This window comes from Callospermophilus lateralis, chromosome 19 (assembly GCF_048772815.1).
Source record: "Callospermophilus lateralis isolate mCalLat2 chromosome 19, mCalLat2.hap1, whole genome shotgun sequence".
NCBI lineage: Eukaryota > Metazoa > Chordata > Mammalia > Rodentia > Sciuridae > Callospermophilus > Callospermophilus lateralis.
The window spans coordinates 28,084,592-28,112,466 of NC_135323.1; the positions used below are offsets into that span (position 1 = coordinate 28,084,592).

Below are 27,875 nucleotides of genomic sequence, written 5' to 3' on the forward strand. Positions count from 1 at the left end.
CCTAGAGCCCCGGGGAGTGACAGTGTCAAGCCAACTTGACAAAAGTGGTTTTGTTTATATTTTATTGTTTTGATTTTTTCTTTAACCCTCAACAAAACAACTTTTCCAGAATAAGTAAAAAAAAAAATGGATTAGTTGAAGAAAAATAGTAAGGAGATGATAGGACAGTGTGTAGACGTGAGCAGGGTGGTGCGGGGAGTGCTGCCTGCACTGGCCTCCGGGGCTGCTTTCCGCAGGTCACATTGAAGCAGCCCTGACTTCCAGGCGCTGCAGCATCGTCTTGCATGTCCCCCTGGCTGTGTTGAACCCAGTCTCAGACTCTGAGGCCTGAGCCAGGTTTGAGTGGGGAGCTGACAGGCCAGGTCTGTGCTGAGCACACCCAGGGACACAGCCTTGCCTGGGTCCCCGAGTTTGGCAAGAGCAGGTCTCAGTGCAGCATCTCAGGGTCCCTTGACTGACCTGCCCAGGTGTGCGGGCGGGTGAGGTGTGCAGGCAGGGTGAGGTGTGTGTGTGTGTGTGGGCAAGGTGAGGTGTGTGGGGGGAGGGTGAGGTGTGCGGGCAGGGTGAGGTGTGCGGGTCCATCCAGGGCTGGGTCCCTCTTTCAATTCAGGCAGCAGCTGTTTTCTTTTGATGGTGCTGGGGTGGGACCCAGGGCCCCATGCAGGCTCGGCAAATGCTCCGCCAATGCACTGCGCTGCACCCCATCCCAGGGTGCAGCCTTCCTGCCCAGACAAGTTAAGTGTGCACCACTGCAGATGTTCTGTAGATCAGCTCTGCTGCCACTGATGGGGCATTTGCTTTACGTTTGTAGAACGGTCTTCCCTTCCTCAGTGATTCACTGAGCAGATCGGTATCTACTGAGGCCCTGTCCACGGTGTCCCAGACCCTTGCGAGGTTCGTGGCTGCAGCCATGAATGAAGTAGGCCAGTCCTGTCCTGTCAAGCTTACAATGTCCTGCTGAGCAAACTCTGGGCAAGATGCTCACCCTATCCAGCCTCCGTTTTCTCACCACTGATTGCGGCCTGTAACCCTGCTCCTGACGTGCCCAGGGCTGGGCAGCTAGGGAACTGGCAGACCCAGGCCTGGAGACCGGATTCTGGGAGGGCCTAGAAGAAAGGAATCCCTTCTGGGTAAGGGATAAGGATTACATCCTGCAGGATGGTGGCATGGCACCCAGAGGCTGTGAGGACACTGTTGGTGGAGGTTAGAGGCATGAAGGGCAGATGGGCTGGAATCCAGCCTCTCCAGCTGGGGTTGGGTCAGGAGGCAGTCCTGGTGTGGGACAGAGACAGTGTGTGTGGTGAGAAAGTGTGGGTGTCCTTGGGACAAGGGGACCAGTGTCCAGGCCCTGGCTTCCCACCTGGCCCTCATTTCATTGTCCATAGCTGTAGAGACATGCTGCTGCTCTCTAAGGATGGGGCTGCCTGACTCAGTCCCCAGTACCACCTCCCTGGGCGCTCTTGTTATGTGATTGCTTCTCTCTGTTGGATGCTGATCCTGTATTTCCCGGCTCTGGTGAGATTCTTGTCCTGTGCTGTCCTGCAGGTTCTCATCCCTCCTTGTGTCGGGTACCTTCCCCGGCCAGGGCCACAGGGAGGAGTCATTTATGGCTCCCAGGTCAAGTTCTGGGCCCTGCCGGTGGGCCACTAAAGTTCAGATCCAGACTGTATCACGGTAGCCATGTGACCTTGCCCAGGTACTTGGTCTTTCTCAGTCTGTGTCCTCGCATGCTGTAAACTGGGGTCATGTGCTTTAGGATTATGAAAATCAAGTGGGCAAGTGCCTCCTTGAGCCCTTGGCCTGGTTCCTGGCCTGTGGTGCACTCTCAGTTTTCATCCCTATTAGTATCACCTCCAACCTTATGAGAGTGTTCACGGAAGGCATCAGCATTCCATTTTACAAATGAGGAAACGAGGTGCTAGTGATGGAGGAGTTTCCCCTAGGGCACCTAACGTGGAAGGAGCAGATTTGGCCTTTGAACCAAGATCTGCAAACCCCACGGCCCCTTCCCTACTGCTGTGCTGTGCCACCTTCGGTCTCTGGAGCTACCCTTCATCTGCCTAGTTCAGATACGAGTACACTGAGATCAGGAGGTCACTTGGCTGATGCCCTGGGCCTCCTACATAACTAGCATCAATGTCCCTGGCTACTCACACTTCCTTGAGCCACAGACACTTTTGCCCCAGCCCAGGCGAGGGGACTAGTGGGGCTTCGTGCGGGGCATGTGTGTGGCCCTGGCCTGTGTCAGGAATTCTCCCCAGGATTTCTGGTGCTTCTGAAAAGGTTTTTAAAATGCCTTTGACACCTGGGAGGCTCTGTGTGACCATGTGAGACCCTTAGATTTGGATATTTAAAAACCACACAAACGTGGAGCTTCAGCAGCAAGCACTTTGAGGACATCGAGGCAGAGGACATGTCTGTCATCTCCCCTGCTGCCACCTTGAGCCCTAGAATCTGGGGATTCAGGTGGAGCCTCTGGGTGTCCGGTGACTCTCCCCAGTGTGCTGGCCTCCTTGGCCCTCCCCACCAGCCTAGATGTGGCCTTTGGAACCTTAGGAGCCCAGATGCTCTCTCTATTGCCACTGACCACGTGGCTGAGGAAGGTCCACCTGTGAACCTCTGGAGCAGCATCCTGGAGCCAGGAGCACCTGCTCTGCTGTCCCAGGCCAGCATCACTTCAGGAGGCCACTTGGGGTTTGCTCTCAGGGGGCTGGGAGAGTAGCCTTTGCCCTTGACACTCCTCATGGGCAGAGGTCCTGCCCTGAGTCATCCTATGCAGCTGGGTGGAGCGCCGATGGCGTCATTCCCCTGCCTCTGGTCAAGAGAGAGGGCGAGGAACCTGGGACTCATCTGGTCAGACAGACATTTACATCCTTTGTGTCAGAGCCTTGTGACAGGATGGTCCCTGCCTTCCAGTGTTGTGGGAGGGCAGTTCCATGAGCAGATCATCTGGAGTATGCTGGGATCAGAGGTGCAGGGTCAGGCGACCCAGGCGGTGGGGATGGGTTTTTCTGTTTTGTTTTTTTTGTGGTGCTGGAGGTTGAACCCAGGGCCTTGTGCACTCAAGGCAAGCACTCTACCAGCTGAGCTATGTCCCCAGCCCTGGAGATGGATTTTGACTGTGGACGGGGAAGGCTCTGGAGAGGCGGTAATGTGGGAGCTGAGCCTTGGATAGGGAGTAGGGTTTGGGCACCTGCAGTGTATCCTAGGCCCAGGTGGGATGCTCGAGGTGGCTCATCTGGAGGGGTGCATGGTCAGGATGGCAGGGGCTTGGAAGCCGGAGAAGGGCAGTTGGAGGGACACATGGAGCTGACTGCAGAGGGCTGGGGTGAGGACAGAGTTCCATAGAACAGCAGAATGACCTGTGTGGTTTCAGTGACCAGCATGGTGGCCCGCTTGTGCTGCAGGGAGGCAGGTCAGGAGCCATTCCAGGAAGTGGTCGCGTGAAAGGCATTAAGGCCCAGGAGAGGGTCCCTGGGGGGAAAGGACAGGGGTCTGGGTGCTGGTGGGCTGCTGGAGCTGGAAGGGCAGGCTGGGCAGGTTTGGGAAGGGGGTCTGAGGGGCAGAATGAGAAGATCTTAGCCCTGGGAGAGAGTGACTGACTAGGCCAGGGATGGAGCCAATCCCAGGTTAAGGAGAGACATCTTCTCCACCCAGGGCCTTGTGGGTGCCAGGGAAGTGCTCCAGCACCAAGTTCCCCATGTTCTAGGTGCACATTCTTTGCCAGATGTGTGCACTGAGGTGTCTTCTCCCCACGCTTCTTGACCTGTTAGTCTCTTTGGAGCCTTTGGTGATCACAGGTTCTTATTCTTTTCCCCTTGACTTTCAGTGTGAGTTTTAGAATCAGCTTATTAGTGCCCACCAAAATCCACAAAACTTTTTAAAAAAGCTGCTGGAATTAATTTGTCAGCCTTTTGGTGGCCCCTTAACCTTACGGTTAATGCTTATGTATGGAGTGTAAAAAATCTCTACAGGGCTGGGGCAGAGGGAGTCCAGCCCGTATGCAGCCCTGTTTGATCCCAGTACTGCAAGAGGAGGAGGAGTCTTTGTAGAAGCCATGAAATGTTCTTTGTGTTTTACTCTAGAAGATTAGTTATGTTAGGTTTTTTTGTTTTTTTTTTTTTGCTTTTGTTTTTGCAGGGCTGGGGGTAGGACCCCGGTCTCAACACCAGGCAAGTGCTGGGCCCCAGCTTTTACACTCACTTGTGTGATCCAGCTGAGAGCTGTGTACCTAGAGGGGTGTGGCTCTGTGTACTGTCCCAGTACAGGATGGGGGTATGGCCCTTCTCTCCCCACTAGGTGTCAGCGTCACCCTCCACACAAAGCAGGTGGCTGTGGCCGGTCGGTTCTGGACTCCACTGTGTTCCCCTGATCTGCGGGCTGTCCTCTACCAGCCCCACACCTGCTGTTTTCTGTGATTTGTTCAGTGTCTCATCTTGAGCTCTGCTAGGCAAGTCTTCCTGCATCCTACCCTATTGGCTCCCCCCGCCATTGCTGCTTAAATTTTAGAATCAATTTGTCAATGTCGACCAAAATCAAATTAAAACACTGCTGGGATTTAGCCAGGATCAGATTGAAGGTATCAACTAATTCTTGGCAGTCAGTGTCTCTTTCATGAGCCCAGGTTGATCCCATCCCCGGCTCACTCTGAACTGTTTATAGTAGCAGTTAAAGGCTTGTAAAAAGGACCAGCCGGGAGCACAGGTCCTGTAACTGTCCTGGCTCTCATACCTGCTTCCTGCCTAGCCACAGGGCTCAGCTGGCTCCTCTGGAGGGAACCTGAGGACAAGCAGGGGTGCTGGTTCCCATAGGAGCCCCACGCCCACCCTGAGCCTGCCCTGCTGGAGCACCCCTCTTGGAGGATGGGCATTTGTTCAGAGTGACATCCACTTCCTGTCTGGGTCGCCAGCCTAGCACAGGGCCTCCTGCTGGAGTGGAGCTACCCAGGGAACGACTGTAGAATTCACAATGCTAAATCTGTGCGCGAGTCTGCCTCCAGGGCAAGCCTGGCCTGCTGGCTGGGTTTGGTTACCCAGTATTGTTTATTAATTTTTAATTAGAACATTACAAAGTCTGGCACATAAAAACCAGAGGGAAAAATCATCAGAAGACCTGGCCACTTGGGCCCAGCCGCGGCCCTGTCTAGAAGGGCCTGTACTCTGGGGTCACCCGTGCCTGTCCCTAGCCAGCCCAGGCTGCTGGGACCCTCTCTGTGGCTCTGGCCCTGAGATCCTCTGCAGAGCCCCCACCTCTGTGCCCTCCCGTAGCACCAGAGAAATAATGCTTTTTATTTTGGAATATTTCCAAAAATACCCAGATACGGAACCCAGGAGAACAAGCCCATGTGACCCCATCACCCAGTCTTATAGCTCCCCAGGCCTGTCTTGCACACCCCCCCAGATTAGTTTAAAGCAATCCCCAGAAATCATATTTTATCTGAAAATATTTTCCTCTAAAATTCAAGGACTCCCTTTTAAACAGTGCTGTCTGTCCTCTCACACCTAAAGGTCACAGTAATCTCTCCCATCATCTGATCCCCAGCAGCCTCCTGGCTCATTATTGTTTGGGTTTGGCTTTCTGATAGTTTTTTTTTTTTAATTCAGAATCTAATCAAGACCTATGGACTACAGCTGATTAGTGAGTCCTGTAAGTGTCTCTCTGCCTGGGGGTCAGGTGTCCTAAGCTCTAATCCATAGCTGATAACCCCCCCCTTGTAAGGTGCAGTGGGTGAGTCTGACCTGAGGGTACTCGTCCCTCCAGGGCTTCCCCAGAGTCCTCTGGCAGTCAGTCCCCACCCAGCCTCTGACAACCATTGATCTCCTTCCTGTTCCTGTACTTGAGCCTCTTCCAGAATGTCGTGGCACTCTGTAGCTTCAGCCTGTGTGGCAGCTTTTCCTAACACGGTGGCAGGTCCCCGCAGCCTCACGGGCCCCCTTCCTCGCAGTTCAGTTATTTCATAGTTTCCCACAGTCTGGGTTTTGCAGATGGCATCCCACTGGGGGTCGTTTGAAAAGCCACAGAAGACCTCATTTGTCTGAGTGACCTTTATCTTGGGGTTTGCTCTTGACAGAAAGCCAGGGAGAGCCTGGAATCAAGAGTGCAGGATCATGTGCTTCTGCTGTTGTCTTTGAACTTGGCAGGTGGAGAGGGAGCTGGAGGTCTTGCCAGGGCAGCTCAGGGTCAGTCTTCTGTAGAGGTCACTGCGCCTCGGCACATGGAAAGGGATGTGGGTGAGATCCACACAGAGACACGCTCGGGGGAGCCTGGACCTCTACCCCTGGGGAAGAAGCTGGAAAGGCACGTCTGGCTCTTCTGCTGCCACCCGAGGGAGCATCCCCGGCCTTTCCTGGTTCCTGATGAGCTGGGGGCACTCCTGCTGGTGGCTGAACCTGCAGACATGCCTGTCTGGAAACAGCAAGCAGAGCAAGCAGAGGTGCCCTCCTGACCTCCTGGGTGTCCTCAGGGTGCTTGGTGCTGCTGGTGGTCCCGCGTCTGTGTGCCAAGCACGCGGCACAGGGGCTGAGGCAGAGTGTCCTCAGGGCCACATGCAGTTGGTGGTGCAGAGTGACAAGTGCTCTAACAGCTTGGGTCGGTGGGGTCTCAGGGTACACCCGCTGGGCTGTCAGGATGAGGGGCTCCCAGAAGAAGGCTGGGAGACAGGAGGCAGCAGGGGAAGGGCAGGACTGGCAGGAATCCAGGACAAGTCCTGAGGGAGTGGGTCAGCAGCCCGGAGCAGGCACTGGCCCCAGGCCCCCCTCCCCTTGTGTCCTGCTCCTCAGTCTTGGCCTCTCCCACTTCCCTCCCCTGTTTTTGTTTTGGTACCAGGGATTGAGCCCAAGGGCCCTTAGCCACTGAGCCCCACCCCCAGCCCTTTTTATATTTTATTTAGAGATAGGTCTTGCTGATGGCCTTGCCAAGTTGCTGAGGCTGCCTTTGAACTTGTGATCCTCCTGCCTTGGCCTCCTGAGCCGCTGGGATTACAGGTATGCACCACCATGCCTGGCTTCCCTTCCCTTGTACCTGACACCTGCCAAATGGGCCTCAGGTCTCTGGAGTGTCTGGGGACTGCTGTGCAGCAGACTAGGCCACCTGGGCCAGTGGCGGGTTTCTTGGGCCGTGAGTCTTGTTCTCGTCTGCGTGCTTATCAATACATGCTGAAGGGACATGGCAGAGGCCCAGGAGCACCCTGAATGACAAGGCCTAGGGACCCAGGAAGGACATGAGATTTGCTCTTGGAATATGCCCAGGGCCCCTGGACCCTGGCAGCAGTGCCGGGGCCCAACTGGTGGGGGTGTGCAGAAGCTGACTCAGCCTGGTGCTGGCCACAGTGGCTGTGGATGTTCCCAGTCCTGGCCAAGGCCAGCGCCCTCCTGATGCAGAGACCCGTGTCCTCGGAAAGCTGCCTTGTCTGCCCTCACCAAAGGCGGGTCTTTCTTGGGGTCTGCCTCCCTAGAGTCCCTTGGGGCTCTGCTGGTCCCTGTGGTGGAGGCCTGGACCTTCCTGGACTATCTTCTGTGGTTCGCCGAGGCTGGCCACCCACCTCTGCTGCCATTGTGTTCCTGGCCTCTCTCTCATCCTTCCTCTTGCACTTTGGGTGTCTCTTACCCTGCGGAGCTTGGTTGCCAGGCACCAAGCTGTGCAGGGGCGCAGTCTCCATGGGCTGCCCAGGAGGGGAGGCCCAGAAGGAATCAGTCCTGCTGGGCAGAAAATTAAATTTGAATTGCAGTCTTCAGAGTGAGGCTCCATGTAGCCTGGGACTGCTCGCCCAGTGTTTCGTCCAGGTGACCCTGTGTTTCCTCCTCTTGCCCGCTGGGTGGACTGCAGCTAACTGCTGAGGCCTGAACCAGAGCCTTCTGCTCCCAATTTAGGGGTGGAAAAGCCTAATTGGAACCTTGCATGCTCCGTTCTGGAGCCACGTGGTGTCTGGGCTCGGGCCTGGCCCAGCTGCTGCCTCTCCAACCATCTGTGCTGGGTACCTGGGGAGGGGCCTCCGTAAGACAGATGGATGCTTCCCTGCAGGCCCCTCTGCACATGGTAAGGTATTGGTCCTCCCAGGACACTCCCAGGTGGCACATACCTAGTGTCTCAGGCTCCATGGCTCTCTCCTGGTGGAAGATGGACTCAGAGCTCATGTAATGGGGCCTGAGACGCCCTGGCAGGGCTCGGGCAGCTTCCTCAGGAGCAGCAGCCCTGCCATAGCAACCTGCAGGCCTGGCTGGCTGGAGCTTTGTTCGCAGACAGGACTTCCTTTTTTTTTTTTTTTGTAAGTGGGAAGGGGGAGGGTGCAGGGAGAAGGGCTGTGATATAAACAGTTACCAAGGAGACTCAGTCGGGGTTGGAAAGGTTCTCTCCTTCCCTTGGTCCATACAGAAGGGGGGTCGCCCCAGCCGCAGGGGATCACGGGAGGCTTTGGTCTCCAGTCCTGACCCCTCCCTGCTGGAACTGCCAGATGTTGCAATTCCCGGGCTCCTGGGGACGGAGGCCGACAGGGGTGCCGGGAGATTCCAAGGGTCCAGCGGCACTTGCAGAGGCCCCGGAGCAGGCGGCCTGCCCCACCACACTGATAATGGACACAACCGAACTTCCTGCCTGCTGGCTTCCTGCCAGTTTCCAGCAGAGAGCTGGGACCTTCCCTTTTCCTTAAGTGCTGGAGTTGAGAACCAGAGGCCATGGGGTGCACGAACTCATCTCCGCCAGACGAGCCCACCCTGAGAAGGTCAGTCCTGGCCCCAGTGCAGGCTGCATGGGCGCCCCTTAGCAGGGGGCACCTGGCATTCTTCCATCCAAGTGAGGAAATGTGCTTCCGGGAAGGGACCCCCCCAAGGCAGAGGCTCTGGAGAGTGGGCCCGCAGCTTCGGCCATTCCTGGCGGCCGTCTTCCCAGAGTCTAGGGGTGGCTGGCCCAGGCCCTGCAGTTCCTGTGGACGTGCAGTGGGGACTTGGCAGGAAGCTGTTCACCTCCCCTCACCTGGGACTGGTGAGGAGCCAGGTGGGAGCAGCCTGGAGTGTGGCCCTCGGCCTCCGCAGGTGGCTGCTTCTCTGAGCCCCTGAGTAGGTCTTGGAGTGGGTAGGGAGTCCTGGAGCTGCTCCTCAGGCAGGACTGGCTCACCAGCGGGGACCCAGGGGTGCCCTGGCACAGCGTCCACTGCCTGTACTTCAGCACCGCTGCCTCAGGACCTCAGGAGGGGGAGAGGGTAGAGCACTGAGGGCACAGGCGCTGGCCTCTGCTTCTTGGGAGCACCTTACTCTGGATGGGGCGGGTTCGCACACCTCTGACGCCCACAGTCACCGCTGGCCAGCCAGAGTGCGCAGCCTGGAGTGTAGCCGGCTCTTCTGTGACGGAGGCCGCCTGGGCCTCCTCTAGGCCCGCCAGAGCTGAGCTGCGCTCCCGCCAGCGGATGGTCCCCATCTATGGCTTTCTGTCCTGGGAGCCATTTTCTGTCCCTGAGAATAGGTCCAGCTGTCCCCAGAGGCTTTTCCTCTTCTCTGGCCTTGAGCACCTGCTCCTCCACAGCTGGGGTACGAGCTGTCCCACCCACCGCACAGCCATGCCACCTGGTGCTGCTGAGTACTTTTGAAATCACAGACTGATGCGAACGGCCACCTGCCTCCCAAGGACACTGTGGTCCCTGGGTGTTAATGAGTCCCAGGCACGTGGAGGGGCGCCAAGTCCAAGTGCGTGTTCAGAGGGTGGCCTCCGCGGGTGGACTTGCTGACGTGCCTGCTCTTGGCTGGACCATAATCACAGGCAGTTCAGCACCCCGCTTGTGGCCCTCCCTCCTGCTGCCAGTCTCCAGGAGCCCCTCTTCTGGAGCCAGAGGATGGCCCTGGGCAGAGGTGACACGCGCTAGTCTCAGCCTCTCACTACCTATCTAAGGAGGGAGAACCAGGGCCTCTGGGTAGCAGGGCTCCTTTCCTCGATGAGGCCGTAGGTCCACCTTGTTGGAGATGTGACTCTGAGTACATCTGCCCTCTGAGAGGACGTGGGAGGTGGCTTATCTCTGGAAGGGGGCAAGCAGAGAGAAGGGCTCCAGGGCATTTGCCCACCTCTGCCCTCTGGATGCTGGGCAGAGGACTCAGGACTAACCATCAGAAAGGCTGTAAAACATCACTGCTGGGTGCCAGGTGCTGTGGCCGTTGCGAGAGACACACCACACCTCCCCAGAGTCACCAACCTGGATGCAGCAGTCAGAAGCTGTGGTGGAAAACGCTGTGTGGAAGACAGCGGCAAGTAACCATGCCGTTGGGACGGGGACCGGGGGGTCTGGAGAGGACAGTAGGCATTGGCGACGTGTTAGAGGAAGGGCAGGTGGGGCTCAGGCTGCAGCATGCCGTGTCCACTCACATGGGTAGTGGTGATTGGGCAGCAGCCAGTCGGGAGAGGCAGGCAGTGGGGCAGGCCTCCTGGAGACTGCAGAGTGGGTGGTCTCCGTCCAGAACGTCCCGACGCTGCCTCTGCTCAGGGCCTCACTGTTCCAGTTTCCCTCACCTGAGGGCCATGAGGGCCTTCAAGTCAACCCATGAGTCTGTCCCCGCACTCGGTGGTCACTTCTACCTTCTTAGGCGCTGCCTGTTCCTTACAAGAGGAAAGGGACAGGGGAGCTACAGATAGGAACTCAACTCAAACACAAAAGAGACAGCCTCCACTGTCCTCCCTGTGTGCAGGACGATCTCCAGCTGAGGCCAGCCTGGACAACCTAGTGAGAGCCTGTCTCCCCCAAATAGAAAGGGTGGTAGAGCACCTGCCTAGCAAGTGTGAGGCCCTGGGTTCCATCCCCAATGCCACCAAAGAAAAGCGACTCCCCCAGCCCAGGAGAGAACCTCAGCTCCTTGGCGTGGCCCCCCTGGACTTCTGAGCTCAGTGGTGTCACTGTGCTGCTTTTTCCTCATAGTGGATTTACTGCGGTGCTGGAGTGGAACCCAGGCCTGTGCACGCCAGGCCAGAGCTCTGCCACTTTGCCCGGCCTCGCCCCCTCTGTGCTGCCCGCTAATCTGCTTTTCCGTGTAGTAGGGCACCGTTCTTGCTTCCCTCTGGGTGGGTGCACATGTCACCCTGGGCCGGTGAGCGCTGGGGAGGAGGTGTGTTCAGGGCCTGGCTGACACCGTGGAAGCCTTCACAGCCCTGCTCACATTTCACCCAGGGTTGTGCAGGGCGCATCTGCACCCTGTGGACTGGCCACTGTGTGCAGGGAGGCGCTCTAGAGAGCCTCCGCAAGGGACACAGGGATAGAGGGAGACCTCCCAACCCATCCCCTCCCCCTCAGGCTAGCCCTGTCCCACTGCCATCCCCAGCCACCCAGGCAGCCCAGCTTGCCTCTCCAGTCCCTTTCTACCCTGCCCCGTCTATCTATTCCTGGCCTCCCCTGTTCGTGGAAAGTGCAGCCTGTTGGGCTGGCTTGTCTGAAGGAGAAATTGGTGTCACAGTGGCCACTGAGCACAGAAGCAGCCAGCCACTGGGTGACCTGTTAGCCCGTGGGGACCACAGGCACCCGGCACATGCGCTATGGTTGCTCTGTGCTCTGCGAGGGCCTGGCAGCTTCCCTCCAGACAACAGTGTCCTGCAAGTGGCTGGGCCAGCCTGTGGCTGCAGCTCCTTATCTAGCGTGATAGTGACCAGGGAGGCTGAGCCTGCCACTTGCCAGCATGCTGGATGGATCCTCCAAGTCCTGCTTCTTATCTGATCCTTCTAAAAACCCCTGGAGGGAGGATGTACTGCTCCCTCTCACTGGTCGAGGAACAGTGATTCTGGGTCAAGTTGACCCAGGTACACGGCAAGCCCCAGAGCTGTCGCCTTGCCCGTCAGCTCCTGCCTGTCTGGGGGCCTTGGTAGTGGGGCTGAGGGTGTTGGGAGCAAATGACACAGGAGTGTGCAGCTCATGTCTATACAGTTTAGTGAGGTACAGCTACAGAAAGGTGCGTCTGCTTCCCAAGTGGCAGATTGACAAGTTCTGTCATGTGAACAGGTGGTAGCCATCACCACCCAATCAGCCCACCCATGGTGACCAGCACCTCGCCCCTAAGCACAACAGCCATCCCATCTAATGTCCCCATAAGTTGGTTGGTCTGTTTTTTTTGGTTCCAGGGATTGAACCCAGGGGCACTTAACCCCTGAGCCCATCCCCAGCCCTTTTCTGTATTTTATTAGAGACAGGGTCTTGCTGAGTTGCTTAGGGCCTCGTTAAGTTGCTGAAGCTGGCATTGAACTCTTGATCCTCCTGCCTCAGCCTCCTGAGCACTGGGATTCCAGGCGTGTGCCAAGGCGCCCTCCTGGTTTATCTGTTTTTGAACTTCACATCCCAGAATCACATTATGGACTCTGTGTAGCGGGCCTTGGTCAACATCATGTCCGTGAGATTCGTTTATGTTGGTGAGTCATGGCAGCTTCTCATTCTCCATGCCGCAGAGGGCTGGAACCTTCCACCATGTGGCTCTACCACGGATGGCTCATTCTTCTGCTGTGGGCCTGAGGGTGTCTCCTAACGTCGCATGCCCCTGTGGACATCCCCACACAGGGGTCCGCCAAGAGCGATGCTGGGCTGCAGGGTGAGCTCACATCCCTGGTAGCAGTGCCGCCGAGCAGCACCCCAGGGCACCCGCCCCTGTCCCTCTTGCCGGCAGGGCTGGGCTCCCATGTGCTGCCCGCCTCACCTGCTGGGGCTGGGCCGGTTTGGTCCTGGTTGCTGTCAGTGGGTGTGCAGTTGCCGCGCTCTTCCTCACCCCCCGCAGCCTGACATTGAATGCGCGCCCATGTGTTCTTCTGCTGCGTGGAGAACCGACCTGTTGGAGTCGTGGGTCTTGGCCTGGCTGACCTATAGGCGTCTGGCGTCCCTGTCTCTGTCTTTGTCAGATGCACGTCTCTTATAGTCACTTCTCCGGGCCGAGTTGCCTTTCAGGCCCTTCGTGGTGTCGTCTTTAATGGACGCAGCTGGGCTTTGGAGGCTGAGGCAGGAGGATCGCAAGTTCAAAGCCGGGCTTAGCAACTTAGTAAGGGAAGAGAAGGACAGAAAATGGAGAGGGGAAGGGGAAGGGGCCAGACACTGAGGAGTGGAGAGTGGAGAGACGGCTGGGGCAGTCTCAGACCTGTGCTGGGCCTGACATGCTGGGGTCAGCTCTGAAGGGGACCCGTCTAAGTCAGGCCTTGAAGTGCCAGGAACAGAAGGGTCCAGTTAAACTCAGCCCCAGCTCCAGGGGTGGGAGTGGGATCTGATCCAGGAGCAGGGCCTGACCAGTGTTCTGCTGGGTACGGAGGTGGAACCAGCAGGGCGGAGATAATAGCTCAGACTGTCACGTGGGTGGAGCATGCAAGTCAGGACATTGGGCAGGATTGGTGGAGCCATAGTGGGGTCCTGGGAGCCATTGAAGGTTTTAGAGTGAGGCAGGGCAGGGGTGAGTTCAGAATTGCATTTAGGAAACTCCAGTGGCTGTGTGAGGCAGGATCGGGAATTGGAGGTGAGGTAAGGCCAGGGGAACCTTTGACTGAGATGGGGAGGAAGAGGGACACAAGTCTCTTCATTTTAGGGAAACAGGTTTGCATCTGTCTGGGGGCAGAGTTTTGACCAAGGTATTGGTGTCCCAGGAGGCTGTAGATGGATAGTGGGGTCCCTGGGCCTGCCTCCTCCAGCCCTAATGCTGGACCAGGGCCATGTGCTGGCCTGGTCCCTGGAAGGTGGCAGAGGGCACAGATGGCATGTCCCATGTCACTCACGTCGCATACTCTTGCACTTTGTGTTTCAGGACCACATCCGTCAAGGAGAGCAGCTTCGTGGAGAAGATGAAGAAAACGGTGAGTCTGAATCTGGCCTTGGGGGCGTGGCAATGGAGAGCCCGGCTGAGGGCCACCTGCCTGCTGCACAGAGGGCCTGGCCAGCGGGGCAGGTGCCAGGTGCAGCCTGCATGTCCTCCCGGACCCAGAGCCTGAGGCCACCTGCTCCCGCTGGGGTGGTCTGCTTTGTTTTTCTGACTGGTGCTTCTTGTGTAGGAGTGGGTCCTCCTCGTGTGTGAAGGTCGGGTCTTGGTGTCGCTCTGGCTGACACTGTTCTTATGAGGCTTTTTTCTTCTAATTTGGTGCCCCCCACCCCCCCGCAGCCTTTTTTCCTTTTCTTTTAATGATGTCTGTCTCTGCATCTTTCCTCTGGGCTCTTTTCTGGGAACTTCTTACCAGGGTCAGGAAGATGACCCGGCCTGTGAGACGGGGTTGGGAGCAGGTTGGGGGCTTGGCCTGCCATGCTTAAGTGACACGGTCTCCTTTGTGCTTTTGGTGACTTCTGTGTGATGTGAGAGGCCTTCCCTGCCCTGGAGAGGGGAGCTCTGCTGCTTCCAGGGCTGTAGTGGTGGTTTTTCAGTTTGACAGTGGGGACTGGTCCAGTGTGAGACAAGGAGGGTGGACCCAGGCTACTTTGTCATGTAACTGGGTGGCAGAGCCCCTCTCCCCCTCCCCACTCCAATTGAAATGCCACCTTTTTCCTACGCTGAATTCCATGTGTTTGGGTTTGTTTCTGTATTTCCCTGTTGAGTCCCTGGTCGAGCTGTCTGCATTCACATCTTGTGACTGTGACTGAAGTTTCGTGCTTCGTCTGAACAGAGCAGAGCTCCTACTCTGTGGAACCTTCCTTGGTACCACTTGGACTTGGATCAATTGAGATACTCTGTGTGGCATATGAAGTATGGCTTCAGAGTTTTCAATGTCACCGGCTTTTTCTGCTTGGGACTGAACCCAGCACCCTCTACACACTGGGCAGTGCTCTGCCACAGAGCTACACCCCAGCTGTGTCACTACGGTCAGCCCTCTGTGTCCTCAGGTCCCACAGCTGTGGTTTCAATAAACCATAGATCAAAAATATTTGGAAAAAGAAGTCTGAACCTGCACCTGCTTTATTATTCCTAAATGATCAGTGTGGGCTGCGTAGCATCCACCTCATGGTAGCTGAGGTGTCCTAGAGGTGATTTCAAGTTGATGGGCAGGTACGTAGGTTCTGTGCGAAAGGGATTTGAGCAGCTGTGGATTTAGGTATTCGGCAGGTGGGGTCCTGGAACCCACCCCTGAAGGTACCGAGAACGCACACACGTTCATGGTACCTTCTTTGGTTGCTTTTTAAACATTTTTCAGCATTAGAAAGAGAGTGACCTCGGGCAGTGTGTTATCACTGAGGTGGCTCTGGCATACTAAACTGGTGACTTTTGCCCTCCTCCATCACAGTGGCCGTGACAGTAGGGTGCCATTCCCAGAGTGACAGGACTGGAAGCCTGGGGGGAAGGAGGATGCCCACGTGGTCGTGTGGCCTGGAGCGTGGTGGAGCTGGCTCTGGGCCCTCACTGACCGGCATCTGGCCTTCCTAGGGGCGAAACATCATCGTATTCTACGGCTCCCAGACGGGGACGGCCGAGGAGTTTGCCAACCGCTTATCCAAGGACGCCCACCGCTATGGGATGCGGGGCATGACCGCAGACCCCGAGGAGTATGACCTGGTGAGTGTGGGCCCCCACGGGTCTCAGGAGTGGCCTCTGGATCATGCAGAGGCTGAAAGGGCCGGGTTAGCTGGAGCGACAGACAGGATCAGGCTGTTGGAACAGCCCAGAGCTGTTGGTGCTCAGCTGCCAGGGTCACCAGTGTGGGCTTCACAGGTGCTGGTCTGGTCCCCAGAAGGGACTCAGTCCCCAGTGAATTGGGTGTGACTTAAAAAATTAAAGGGTCTCAGAATTCTGGAGACCTCTGCCCCACCCACCTCCACCCAGGAGTGCAGACGTGGGAAGCTGGGGGACCAGCACCTCGGCTCCCACCCTCAGGCATCTTCCTCCTGTCTTGGTCAGTGCACAGGGTCATGCGCAGGCACCTCTGGCTGTCCTTGTGCTTCCGCTGTTATCACCAGGAGTGAGGGCATAGGCTAAGGCAAGGACAGGGTACTGCACGCAGGAGGGGCCAGGAGAGCCTGGGGGCTTGGGGAGAGGATGTGGTTTGGGACAGTGGGGCCTCCGCAGGGCTCCCCTTGGGACTGGGTTCTGGGAGCCCTTGAGGGGCCCAGCAGCCAGCCTGTCCCCTGCCACTGGCCACGCTCCCTGCTTCTGGCCGCACTACCCTCGGGCTCATCTGCTCATCCTCTTCCTGGCTGTCAGCACCAGGGCTCTGTACAGCGCAGGGGCCCCACCCATTTGTTTGCCTGTTGCTTTGGGAGAGCCCGTGCCAGCCAGCCACCAGCCCAGTATGAGGCAGTGGACAGGAAAGGGCAGCTGACCCGCAGGAGAGGGAGACTGGAGGAAGTCCACCCGGGTTGCCTCACTGCTGTCGCACACGGAGTTGTGGCCATCATTACTAAGGGGATGTGCCTGCAGTGTTGCCCTCCACTCCCCTGCCTTTGGGGTCTTGGTGACACCCGGCTCCAGGCCCCCTTTCATGTTGATCAGAAACCAGCAAGACCCCTCCAGGCTCCGTTCTGGGCCTGTGGGGTGGTGGGCTCTCCCTGGGGAATCTGATGCCTGGTGCACAGGGAACTGGGTTCTGGGAGCCCTCGAGGGGTCCAGCAGCCAGCCTGTCCCTGCCACTGTCCTCACCCCTCATTCCTGCTGTCCCCTTTTTAGAACTGCACCTTCTCCCACCAGCTTGCCATCACTGTCCTGCTCACACGCAGTGGCCCTGGCTGCACCTCCCCCATCCCATAGTCCCCACGTCCTAGCTGGGAGCCACTGCTGCCCTCTCACCAGAGGCCTGGGCCTGACCCAAGCAGGCTGGTCACGGCGTGGTGGCCCTGTCTCTGCAGGCCGACCTGAGCAGTCTGCCGGAGATCCATAACTCCCTGGTGGTTTTCTGCATGGCCACCTATGGCGAGGGGGACCCCACTGACAACGCCCAGGACTTCTATGACTGGCTGCAGGAGGCAGATGTGGACCTCTCTGGTGTCAAGTACGCGGTGAGTCCGCAGAGCCCTGGACCCATGTCGGCATCAAGGAAGTCTCCACCCCTCCCCGTTCCAGCTCCCAGAAGAGACCAACGGAGCAGGCTGCCCAGGAACAGACCCTCTGCACCTGGAGAACTTCTCCCATCTCCCAGCCAGCCCCAGGGGACATTAGTTCCTGGAAACTAAAGACCAGGAAAGTGTAGCAAGATGATCAGGATTTGGCTGGACAGGGAAAGCCATGGCCACCAGCTAGGTGGGCAGGGCACACTGCCCCTTTCTGGCCATTTGGAGTGGAGGCTTCAAGGCTGGCTGTGGAGAGGGCCCCAGGGGCTGCCCAGTACTCCTCATGGTGCCGGGTGTCTGGCAGGTACAGAGGCCCACAGGGCCTGCCTGGTGGCTTGGTCAGGGCCACAAGGACGCCCCCACCCCATGTGAGGTGCCGCTGGGCAGGCCAGGGGCCAGGCCTCAAAGCCTCCCGTCTGCACAGGTGTTTGGCCTTGGGAACAAGACCTATGAGCACTTCAACGCCATGGGCAAATACGTCGACCAGCGGCTGGAGCAGCTCGGAGCCCAGCGCATCTTTGAGCTGGGCCTTGGTGATGACGACGGGAAGTGAGTGTCCACCCTGGCCCCACTGCACTCAGGGCCCCGGTCTACACTAGACCACCATCCCTGGGCGCTGTGGACCAGGAGCCCAGGGCAGGAGCAGCCCATGGGCCTCCAGGGGCAGCACAAACCCCCGTCAGCAGGAACTCAGGACTTGCCTCCCTGCTGGGGGCGCTGTCACCGTGCCCCATGCCCCATGCCCTGCTCCTGGCCCAGCTCAGACACAAGCCCCGGTGGGCATGGATGTGCTGGGCCTGGGGTTGACGTCACTGGTCAGCCAGGTGACCTCGAGATGTGGGGCCACACTGGAGGATAGGGCCAAGCGGGTCACCTCTGTCTGGACCCTGGCTCATCCTGCCCTCTCCCCAGCCTAGAGGAGGACTTCATCACGTGGCGGGAACAGTTCTGGCCGGCCGTGTGCGAGTTCTTTGGGGTGGAAGCCACTGGCGAGGAGTCCAGGTGAGCATGGGGGCCTCGGGGCCTTGGGGACGCAGCAAGGAGGAGTTGGCAGCTCAGTCCCAGGCTAAAGGAGCTTGTGCTTCCCTGGAGGGTGACAGGAGTAGGGCCGGGTCTTGCCTGGCTTTTCACTTGAGTCCCGGGGCCTGGGATCTGACTTCAGCAGCTCTGTGCCAGCCCCCTCTGCTTGTCCACCCGGTCCTGTGTGGGTCACTCACCCCACACCAGTCCAGACCCTCCTGTCTGGACGGATCCCCTGGCTCCTGCCCAGCAGCCCTGACTCTGCACCTGGCTCTCCTCTCCAGCATCCGCCAGTATGAGCTCGTGGTCCACACGGACATGGACATGGCCAAGGTATACGTGGGTGAGATGGGCCGTCTGAAGAGTTATGAGAACCAGAAGCCGTAAGTCGAGGGAGGTGGGTGGGACTGATGGCCTTGGAACACCAGCATCAGGTGGCTGTGTATCCTCGTAGGGCCTTTCTCCCTAGACCCATGTGATGGGTGGGTGCGGTGGGGGCATCCATGTTTTCACATCCACAGTGGGAGGACAGGAGGCCCAGAGCAGAGATGGGCTGTCCAGGAGCCAGGGCCTGCTCCGTGCTGTCATTCAGGGCAGGCCTTGGGAGAGAGAGGTGCTTACCCAGTTTGTCCTCAATTTGCTTTGAAATCTTACTGTGTAAACACCCTGGTCCCCAACAGTCCTTAAAGACAGCAAGGTCTGTGCCGTGTCCAGGTTGGACTTTGGCAAAAAAGCTCACTTCCCTATAAGCCACTTCAAGTACCCCTGGATGGTGCCCAAATCCCTGCTGGAGCCCCCAGGTGCCCAGGTACCACTAAGTCAAGAGCGGTTCTGCTGGACGCAGCCCTGTCAGAGCAAACTCCACATCCCAGTGATTCCCCTGCCAGTATTAGGGTCCAGGCATGGGGGTGAGGGGGCTGAGGATGGGGGATTCCGCCTGGGGTTCCGTCTCCCAGAGCTTGCTCGAATCCGCACTTAGTCTGCCCAAGGGGATAAAGCATGAGGGGCCTCAATATTTTAGGGGCCAGCCTCAGTTTCCATATCCAAAAATGGGGACCCTAATCACATAGCTCTGCCACCTCGCAGGGTTAAGAGTAATGCGCTGACTGGGAACAGGGAAACCTTGACAGTTGGCAAGGTGTCCTTATGCCCTTGGAGGCGCAGAGGGTCTCTTGGGGACAGAAAGATTCAGATCACAGACACAGCCAATTGATGAGCTTCTCTTCTCCCCATCCAGCCCCTTTGATGCCAAGAACCCATTCTTGGCTGCTGTCACCACCAACCGGAAACTGAACCAGGGCACTGAGCGACACCTCATGCACCTGGAATTGGACATTTCCGACTCCAAAATCAGGTCTCTGCTGCCTTCACCCCTTCCTGACCCTTCACTCTGGGTTTCCTGACCCAGGCACAGAGTGGCCTCCACTGCCTCCTGAGCCTTGTGTCTCCCTTTAGGTATGAATCTGGGGACCACGTGGCTGTTTACCCAGCCAACGACTGCACTCTTGTCAACCAGCTTGGGGAGATTCTAGGTGCAGACCTGGACGTTGTCATGTCCTTGAACAACCTTGATGGTGAGTTCCGGAATCAAGGTCTCCTAGGCCAAGCCCTTGGGCTGGGCTTCTGCTTGGCCCTGCATGCCAGGGGCCTAGAGCCCTTCACCCAAGCCTCCACCATTATAGGTTCTGTATACCCCCTGCCCCACTTTGCAGGGAGGAGACACCGTGTGCTGTAGGGCCTGGCTCTCTCCCTTAGGCTCTCGTCACTGTCACAGGAGAGAGGGTGGTGTGTCTCAGGCCTGGTGGCAGCAGGAACACTACCCAGCCACCATATTGGGTGGGGCAGTCTGCAAGGCTGAACCCTAGCCTCGGGGTAAGCCTGGGCTGTACTCCTTACTGGTCACTACAGGGGCTGCAGTCAGCACCCCTGGCCACCCTTCCAGGTCCCTTCAGTGGAGCTCAGATTGCCAAGCACTAGCCATGGTGGTTTCCCCAGGGTCCCATGGAGCTGTATAGCCCGAGACTTACTGTGAACACGCATCAACCTCAGGCGTAGCCCTGCTTGGTCCTGTCCCGTGGTCCATGCCGAGGCTGTCCATGCTCCCTGGTTCCAGAACCAGCCCTCAGCAGAGCAGGAGGAGGAAGGGCTGGTTTCTGGCAAACCTCAAAGAAGCAGGAACTCTGCTTCCCCTGGGGCATCACTTCCCCTGGCCAGACCCCTCCAACAGGGATTTACAGTCCAGCCTGAGGCTTGGCTTTAGGTCCTAGGAGGCCTGGAGAGGGCCAGCCTTGCTTCGACTGCCAGCTGAGCACCTGCTTCCTGCAGAGCAGGTCTGAAGCTTCCGCCCCCCACCATGGGTGACCATTCACCCCAAATTCTGCCTTCCCTCTCCCTACAGAGGAGTCCAACAAAAAGCACCCCTTCCCCTGCCCCACCTCCTACCGCACGGCCCTCACCTACTACCTGGACATCACCAACCCTCCACGCACCAACGTGCTGTATGAGCTGGCACAGTATGCCTCGGAGCCCGCCGAGCAGGAGCAGCTACGCAAGATGGCCTCCTCCTCAGGCGAGGGCAAGGTGAGCTTGCGCCACGCCGCCTCTGCCCAGGGCTGCAGCTCCCAGCCCACTTCCCCTCAGCCCCAGCTTCCACCTGCACCGATCCACTCCTCCCGTTCCTCGGTCTTGGGCAGGAACTGTACCTGAGCTGGGTGGTAGAGGCCCGGAGGCACATCCTGGCCATCCTGCAAGACTACCCGTCCCTGCGGCCCCCCATCGACCACCTGTGTGAGCTGCTGCCTCGGCTCCAGGCCCGCTACTATTCCATCGCCTCGTCCTCCAAGGTGAGGTGGGATAGAGCCTGGGACTGCCTGCCTCTCCCCAGCTCTGACCCTCAGGGCCAGGAGAGCTGCTGGCAAGGAGACCCTGAGGGGGCATGGGCTAGAAGGGTGGGATAAGGCTTGGTGCCAGGACTGGGCCCTCCAGGACAGGGGGCCTCCATGTTGCTGCCACTCACACCAGCCTTCCCTCCAGGTCCACCCCAATTCTGTGCACATCTGTGCCGTGGCTGTGGAATATGAGACCAAGTCCGGCCGTGTCAACAAAGGTGTGGCCACCAGCTGGCTGCGGGCCAAAGAGCCTGCTGGGGAGAATGGCCGCCGGGCCCTGGTGCCCATGTTTGTGCGCAAGTCCCAGTTCCGCCTGCCCTTCAAGCCCACCACGCCTGTCATCATGGTGGGCCCTGGCACTGGGGTTGCCCCCTTCATCGGCTTCATTCAGGAGCGGGCCTGGCTGCGGCAGCAGGGTAAGCAGACGGATGGGATGGGGTGGAACGAGGAGCCGCAGGGAGCCCCCTCACCCTGGCCGCCTCTGCCCAGGCAAGGAGGTGGGGGAGACACTGCTTTACTATGGCTGCCGCCGGGCGGATGAGGACTACCTGTACCGCGAGGAGCTGGCCCAGTTCCACAAGGACGGCGCCCTCACCCAGCTCAACGTGGCCTTCTCCCGGGAGCAGGCCCACAAGGTGAGAGGTGGGCGGTACTGGTGGGGGCTGGGCCGGGCACAGCCGCCAAACGAGGAGGTGGCTGGGGCGCCCTGGCCCTCACAGGCCGCCCACCTGCCTGCAGGTCTATGTGCAGCACTTGCTGAAGAGGGACGCGGAGCACCTGTGGGAGCTGATCCACAACGGGGGTGCCCACATCTATGTCTGTGGGTGAGTAGGAGAAGGGAGATGAGGCCCTGTCCACTCCCAGGTGGTGCCTGCCCAGCCTTTACCGCCACCTCCTTCCTCCCAGGGATGCTCGGAACATGGCCAGGGACGTGCAGAACACCTTCTGTGACATTGTGGCTGAGCTCGGAGCCATGGAGCATGCCCAGGCTGTGGACTACATCAAAAAGCTGATGACCAAGGGTCGCTACTCCCTGGATGTGTGGAGCTAGGCGGCCCCTGCCCCTCGCACCCACAGACTGTCCCCATGATCACGTTCCTCTCCCTCTGCCAGCCGCCTGGTGGTCTCTGCCTGGGCTGGCCACTGCAGGCAGGTCCATGGACAGGGGCAACCCAGGCCAGGCCTGTGAGGTAGCCCAACCCCAGGGCACATGGTAAGGGGGACGGGGTCCCACACTTGGTGACACCCCAGGCCCTCGGCAGCTGTACAGAAGGGGCCCTTCTCTCAGCTGGTGGCCCCCACATGATTTTGAATGAGTGTAAATAATTTTAAATAACTTCTGGCCCTTGGAATAAAGTTCTGTTTTCTGTATTTGCCTGATATTGCTTGAGCAGCCCTGGGGTGTCCCCTGGGCCTACACAGAGACCCCAGATACAGCAGGAGCCCAGCCTCCCTGTGGGAGAACACATCCGTCAGGCCGCCTCTGTCTCGCTCCCTTTATTGAGGCCCTGGCGCCCAGCTCCCGCAGCCGGGGCCCAGGTCGTCCTCAGGGCCCACAGAGCCCACGAAGCCCAGGAGAGCAGAAGGCACCCCATACGCACAGGGGTGCCTCCCACCCTTCTGCCACACACGGGTCAGAGGCCCCTCTGGGGCCAGCAGGTGGAGGCCCTGCTCACTCCTTCTTGTTCCTGCGCTGCTGGCTGTGGAACTTCTGGTGCACAACCCGCAGGGTGGTGAAGAAATTGCCCAGGAAGAGGAGGAGGAAGGGGAGGCCGCACATGAGCACCTGCAGGGGGCCAGAGTCAGCTTGAGAGCCTGTGTGGCTGGGCCCTCCCAGCTGTCCCCTGGACCCTGCTCACCTGCCACTCCTTGCATTGTGGGTCTCGAGCCAGGTTAAACAAGGTCAGCGCATTGAAAAGCTGCCAGAACTGAGAGGAAAAGCTAGCTGGACTCAGCAAACCCAGGGCCGCCAGAGCGGGGATGACTAGGGCAGCTGGGGACACCCGTGCCACTTACATGTCCGAAGAAAAGAAAAGGCAGCAGGAAGGTGAGGCCCCGCCACATCCAGGACTGGAAGCCCTCTGCAGGGAGAAGGGCCAGGGCAAAAGAACAAGGGACACCATTCAGGCCAGGAGCAGAAGGAAGGGGAAATTCCTGCGCCCCCCCCCCCCATACCCAGAGGGCTGCAGAGCAGGGCCTGGCCGACTCACCCACGGTGAGATCCATGGTGTGCCGCTCACCCAGGGCCCGCAGGCGGTACAGGCAGCCGCTCTGGTAGTAATACTGCAGGAACTGCACAAAGCCTGGGGAGAGCGGGCTTCAGAACTGGGCTGCAGGCGGGGTCTTCCTGCCCCTCCCGCGCATGCACACCTCCTGAGCTCAGGAAGCCCCGAGACACTCACTCTGGTACATGGAGAAAGACAGGAACTGGTTCCGGAACTTCTGGTACATGAGACCATCGGGCCTAAGGGGAAAGCAGAGGGCAGGCAATGAGGGAGCCCAGGGTGCCATCTCTGGCCCTGTCCCAGCTCCCACCAGAACCAGGCCACTTACCACGTCAGCATGACGCCCGACAGAAACGTGGACACGTAGTGATGGATCACCCACCAGCCTTTGATCCTGTAGGGGGGAGCCACTGTCCTTCCTGTCCCTGTCCCTGCCTCCCATCCCAGGGCAGCCCTTGAGAACCAGGCCCACCCCTGCACACCGGGAGCCGTTGTTGATGAGGATGCTCTCACGGATGGTCAGCGTGCAGTAGTACCAGACCAGCAGGAAGTTGAAGGCCGCATCTGTCACCCTTGGGAGGGGAGGGAAGGAAAGGGTAGGAGGGTTGGTGTCAGAGCCCAGGAGGGTGCAAGGTTGCACCCAGGTGGCAGAACACTCACCTGGAGTTGAGCAGGAAACGGCAGGTGAAGGAGATGAGGATGAGGATGATGGTGAGGTAGAGCTTGAACTTCTCGTACTCGTCTTTGTAGGCAAACCTGGGGACACATACATGTGGGGGTCCCCCATGCCCATGGGGTCCCCCTTGCTGTGACCCAAGGAGGGCACAGGCAGGCACCAGAGAAGCCTGGAGTCCCGAGGCTGAGCCAAGGGCAGTCAGGGCAAGGGAACCAGGCAAGACCAGCCCACTAGCCACGTACTTGGCCTGCTTGCTCAAGAGTGTCACGTTGACATTCCCCAGAACCAGGCTCAGGTACAACCTAGAGAAAAGGAGAGGGGCTGAGAGGCCTTGGCCCTGGGTCCCCTCCACCCAGCTGTCTTCTCCATAACCCTGCATTAAGAGTCCTAACCCTGGGGTGCTGTAGGCCACCTCCACTCGGAGCCCAGCCTGCTCCGGAATCCTGACCTGGAGTACACCAATGTCCCCAGCCTGCCACATCCTGTCCACGGCCTCCCAGCCTTGAGGCCTCAAGAAGCCTGGCTCTCCCACTCAGACCTCATATCCCCGATCACTCCTCGGTTCTGGATGGTGGATCTGCCATCTGTATGAAGTCAACTCTTGTCACTGTCACAAGTTTCTTGCTATCTGGACCCCAGGAACCTCAGCTCTGAGTCCACTCAGGCCCCACACCATGACCATACATGTCCTCCCAGTCCACGACAGCCTCCCTCAGAAACTCCAGCCTCTGGTTGTACTGACCCCCAAAAGCTCTGATTCCCATTGGTTTCCTTACACCACGAAGACCCCTCCCTCCCTGAGGGCCCTGCACTCTGGCCAGTCCTTGTCCAGGCCAGGAGTCCACATGCTCTCCTTCACCGTGCAGCCATTTCCCAGCCACCCCCTGAACCACAGCCTCCCTGTATTTCCATCACCTCCCAACGAGGCTCATCTGTCCTCTGCTGAGGAGCTCCCAGGCGTGACAGCAGAGCAGCTGCCCTAACAGGGCTCCTGCTCCTGCTCAGACCCTGTGGACCTCCCCATGAAGGGATTTGCCTGAGGCTGCAAAAGAGCTTACTGGGGGGACTCTGACCACACCAGAGAAAAGCCTCGCCCAGCACCCAGCCTCCAGCCCCAGCTGCTCCCTCAACCGGCTCCCTCAACCAGCAGCCGCCTCTTGCAAACGGCTAGCCACTGCCAGCCACCTGCACGACTCTGTGCCTCTGCATCCTGCACCAGCAAGGCCCACATGCACCCTTCTGTCTCTCCAGGCGCCTCCTCTGTCACTACCTGCCCCTGCCCATGGACGTGCCCAGCTCTTTCCGACCTAGAGAGTAACAGGTGTGCCCAAGGCAAAGCCTCCCAGACACCCTCCTGACTTCTAGTTGATACTTTCGAGTGACTTCTCTCCTTCCACACAGCCATGCCAGCTCCCCCTTCAGCTCTCCCACCAGCTCCAAGATCAGCTCCCACCCCTCCCTGCCACCAACTGGCTCTCCAAGGTCCTGTGGCCTCAGAAGCACTCCCCTCCCTCCCTTCCTCAGCCCACTAACCTGCTTCCCTGCCTTCCAGAAACCTGCCCCCATGCCTTCAGCCTTCAGTCTCCTGGGGAGATCTGGCTCAGAGTCTTGCACTGGCACCCCTGGACTCCACCCTCTCACCCAGACCCCAAACCCTGCCACCTCATTTTGTTCCCGGCCTCTGCAGTCATCCACTGTTACCTCTCATCCTTGAAGACAGCTCAGCATCCCCTAGACACGGAAGCTTTCTCTGACTGCCTGGGCTGGTTAGGTGACCCTTACCATACCCCTACACCAGGTCCTTCCCCACAAAGGGCCCATCACAGTGTGGGGACTGTGCTGACTGCTCTGGCTAAGGCTGACTGAATGACCAAAAAGAGGCGAGGCGGCATCTGGCCTCAGCCCCTCCCTCCCAGGAGTGGTGGCAGCTGGGGCTGGCCTGGGCTCACCCGTTCTTCTTGGGCAAATAGGCCTCCATGTCAAAGAAGAGGCCCTGGCGCTCCTTCATCTGGTTCTCCAGCTCCTGTGCGGCCCCCATGGCCTCTGACGGAAGGGTGGGTTTGCATCTGCAGGTGGAGCCAGAGTCAGCAGGGGCAAGCAGGCGCCATGCCCACCCCAGAGGGGCAGAAGGGGCAGTGAGACCCAGAGAGGGGAGAGACTGTGCTGCCCCTGGGGGGCAACACCAGCCCCCCATGCCTCGCTGGCAGGTGCCCACCTCTTCAGGACGAGGGCCAGTTCCTGTAGCCGCTTTTTCTGCCGGGCGATGGAGCTGGTGCAGTTGTTCTGTAGCTTGGTCAGCTCCTCCAGCTTCAGGCGGTACAGCCGGTGAGTCTCCTGGGGCCGAAGGGACAAGGTGCAGGCTGGTTGGGACACATGGGCTCACTGTCTCCACCAGGGATCCCCCTGTGCTTTCCCAAGGCATTCCCCCCTCAAGGTTTTCCTGGTCGCAGGACATCTTCCTGTGGTCCCCACCTCTCCACAGGCTCTCTGTCCTGAGTCTGGTTTCTAAGGTCACAGGTCCACCTTCTGGACCAAGTGGGTGGCTTCAGGCCCTCTCAGTCCCTCCTGCCTACCCAACTTGCAAGGATGGGAAGTATGTGTATGTTGGGCAGGGGTGGGGGGGACAGTGGTCAGGCATCCACAGTGCCTTTTGCTAGGGCATTCTGGATGCTTTCTCCCAGGTTAAAGGTCATCAGGCTTCAGCCTTGCACCTCCTGCCCTGAGGCCAGTCCCCTCCCCTGCCCCAGCACCTTTGGCCTGAGGCTTCCCTTAGCACTTTGCCCTGGTGGGTGAATCTCAAGAAGGCGCAGTCTAGAGATTGGGCAAGAGGCAGTGTGGGGACAGCAAGTGGCTGAGGCCAGCGGAGGCAGCCAGGCTGGGAGATGGCTGCTCAGGACTCCAGGGAGAACACTGGTGGCAGCTGGTGGGGCTGGTCTGGGGGCAGCCATGGAGAAGGGAAAAGGCGGGAATCAGGCCAGGAGAGGCAAAGGTCTAACCAAGTCTCCAACTGGCCTGGGCTCCACTCGGTCTGTGGGCCACCACACCCCCCTCAGACCCAGATCTGTGCCACCTCTGCCCAGGCACAGTCACCACCCTCTCCTTCCTGGTCAAAGCCAGCAATCTCCTGCTGCCTGGGTCCCAGGACAGCTGGCCATATACAAACTCCAACCAGACAACTGCTCCTGCAGCTTCCCAGTGGCTTCAGAGACTCCAATCCCCGCCAGAGCCAGGAGGTCCCTGCAGGGTCTGGTCCCACCCACTGCTCCCCTCACTTTCCCAAGCAGCCACAGCCTGTCAGCCCTGCTCTCCCTTCCCCTGTTAAATGCTGGCCCACCTGGGACAGCCCCCCCACCCTGGCCAGGAACTTCACCTAAACATCACTCCCCCAAGGCACTATGACAGGAGATGCCGAGGGTGGGAACGGGATGTTCGTGGAGTGACAGATCCAGAATACGGGCCGGCTGGCTCTGACTCGGGCAGCTGCTCTCCTGGGAGAGGATGGGGTTCGGGTCCAAATGCAAAGGGCGGGGGCGGACACAGGGTCCCGTCTCTTTCCATGCCCTCGCGGGAGGTCGAAGTCACCTAGCACAGTGGGGTCCCGGCCAAAGCACAGTGGACTGTAACCGGACACTTGGGAGGGGCCAGCTGGGGAGACTGGGACCCGAGGCCTTGCCACCCTCGGGAGCAACGCCAGGCTCCAGACCCCCGACCCCAATCTCCTGCCTGCCTGACCCAGTGCTGCCCGACCCTTGACCTCAGCCAGAGAGACGTGGCTCAGAGTCAATGGGTGACGGGAGTGGAGCCTACCTGGATACTCTGGAAGTCCTGCTGCAGATCTTCCCAGTCCCGCAGGCAGTCGCCCAGCGGGTCCGAGGGCGGGGGCTGCATGGCTGCCGCTCCGCGGGCCGCAGGAGCAGCGAGTTGAGGACTGCGCCGCAACCCCAGCCGGCCCAAGGCGCCTCCGCCTCCGCCCCCGTCCGCTTCCGGGCTCGCGCCGCCACCACCACCAATAGAGAAAGACCTGGCGCGGGCCGCGCGCTGGCCCCGCCCCCAACAACAGCCAATCACGATCAGGGGCGGGGCCACGCACTGGAAGGGCGTCTCACCCCACGACT

General features: G+C 59.0%; 2 protein-coding genes across 5 annotated transcripts in view; one reads left to right on the forward strand and one right to left on the reverse strand.

Annotated features, from left to right (window-relative positions):
• Por (cytochrome p450 oxidoreductase) overlaps nt 1-22,230 on the forward strand; it is a 50,826-nt gene extending 28,596 nt beyond the window's left edge. For 3 of the 4 annotated variants that reach the window (XM_076840734.2, XM_076840732.2, XM_076840733.2), the window contains 14 exons: nt 13,734-13,782; nt 15,336-15,464; nt 16,751-16,900; nt 17,376-17,500; nt 17,864-17,953; nt 18,256-18,354; nt 19,209-19,325; nt 19,427-19,545; nt 20,370-20,551; nt 20,665-20,814; nt 21,005-21,275; nt 21,349-21,494; nt 21,598-21,683; nt 21,766-22,230. In XM_076840734.2, the coding sequence (XP_076696849.1) occupies nt 13,734-13,782; nt 15,336-15,464; nt 16,751-16,900; nt 17,376-17,500; nt 17,864-17,953; nt 18,256-18,354; nt 19,209-19,325; nt 19,427-19,545; nt 20,370-20,551; nt 20,665-20,814; nt 21,005-21,275; nt 21,349-21,494; nt 21,598-21,683; nt 21,766-21,910 (1,858 nt within the window). In that variant the 3' untranslated portion in view covers nt 21,911-22,230. Of the gene's footprint in view, nt 1-8,620; nt 8,717-13,733; nt 13,783-15,335; nt 15,465-16,750; nt 16,901-17,375; nt 17,501-17,863; nt 17,954-18,255; nt 18,355-19,208; nt 19,326-19,426; nt 19,546-20,369; nt 20,552-20,664; nt 20,815-21,004; nt 21,276-21,348; nt 21,495-21,597; nt 21,684-21,765 lie in introns of those variants that run through there. The other variant, XM_076840735.2, reaches the window with a different exon arrangement.
• On the reverse strand, nt 22,212-27,743 carry Tmem120a (transmembrane protein 120A). The gene is made up of 12 exons (XM_076840737.2): nt 27,568-27,743; nt 25,976-26,094; nt 25,710-25,826; nt 24,003-24,062; nt 23,745-23,840; nt 23,567-23,656; nt 23,413-23,478; nt 23,262-23,323; nt 23,070-23,162; nt 22,876-22,940; nt 22,719-22,787; nt 22,212-22,645 (listed from the first exon to the last, which is right to left on the reverse strand). The coding sequence occupies exons 1-12, from the start codon at nt 27,646-27,648 to the stop codon at nt 22,532-22,534; spliced, it is 1,032 nt and encodes a 343-aa protein (XP_076696852.1). The 5' UTR covers nt 27,649-27,743; the 3' UTR covers nt 22,212-22,531.
• Between the last annotated feature and the right edge of the window lie 132 nt (nt 27,744-27,875).

Coding starts and splice junctions, on each gene's coding strand:
- Tmem120a (XM_076840737.2), bottom strand. CDS start 27,648: ATGCAGCCCCCGCCCTCGGACCCGCTGGGCGACTGCCTGCGGGACTGG. Junction 25,827..25,975: donor CTGGCCCTCGTCCTGAAGAG/GTGGGCACCTGC, acceptor CTCCACCTGCAG/ATGCAAACCCACCCTTCCGT. Junction 24,063..25,709: donor TATTTGCCCAAGAAGAACGG/GTGAGCCCAGGC, acceptor CCTTTTCTCTAG/GTTGTACCTGAGCCTGGTTC.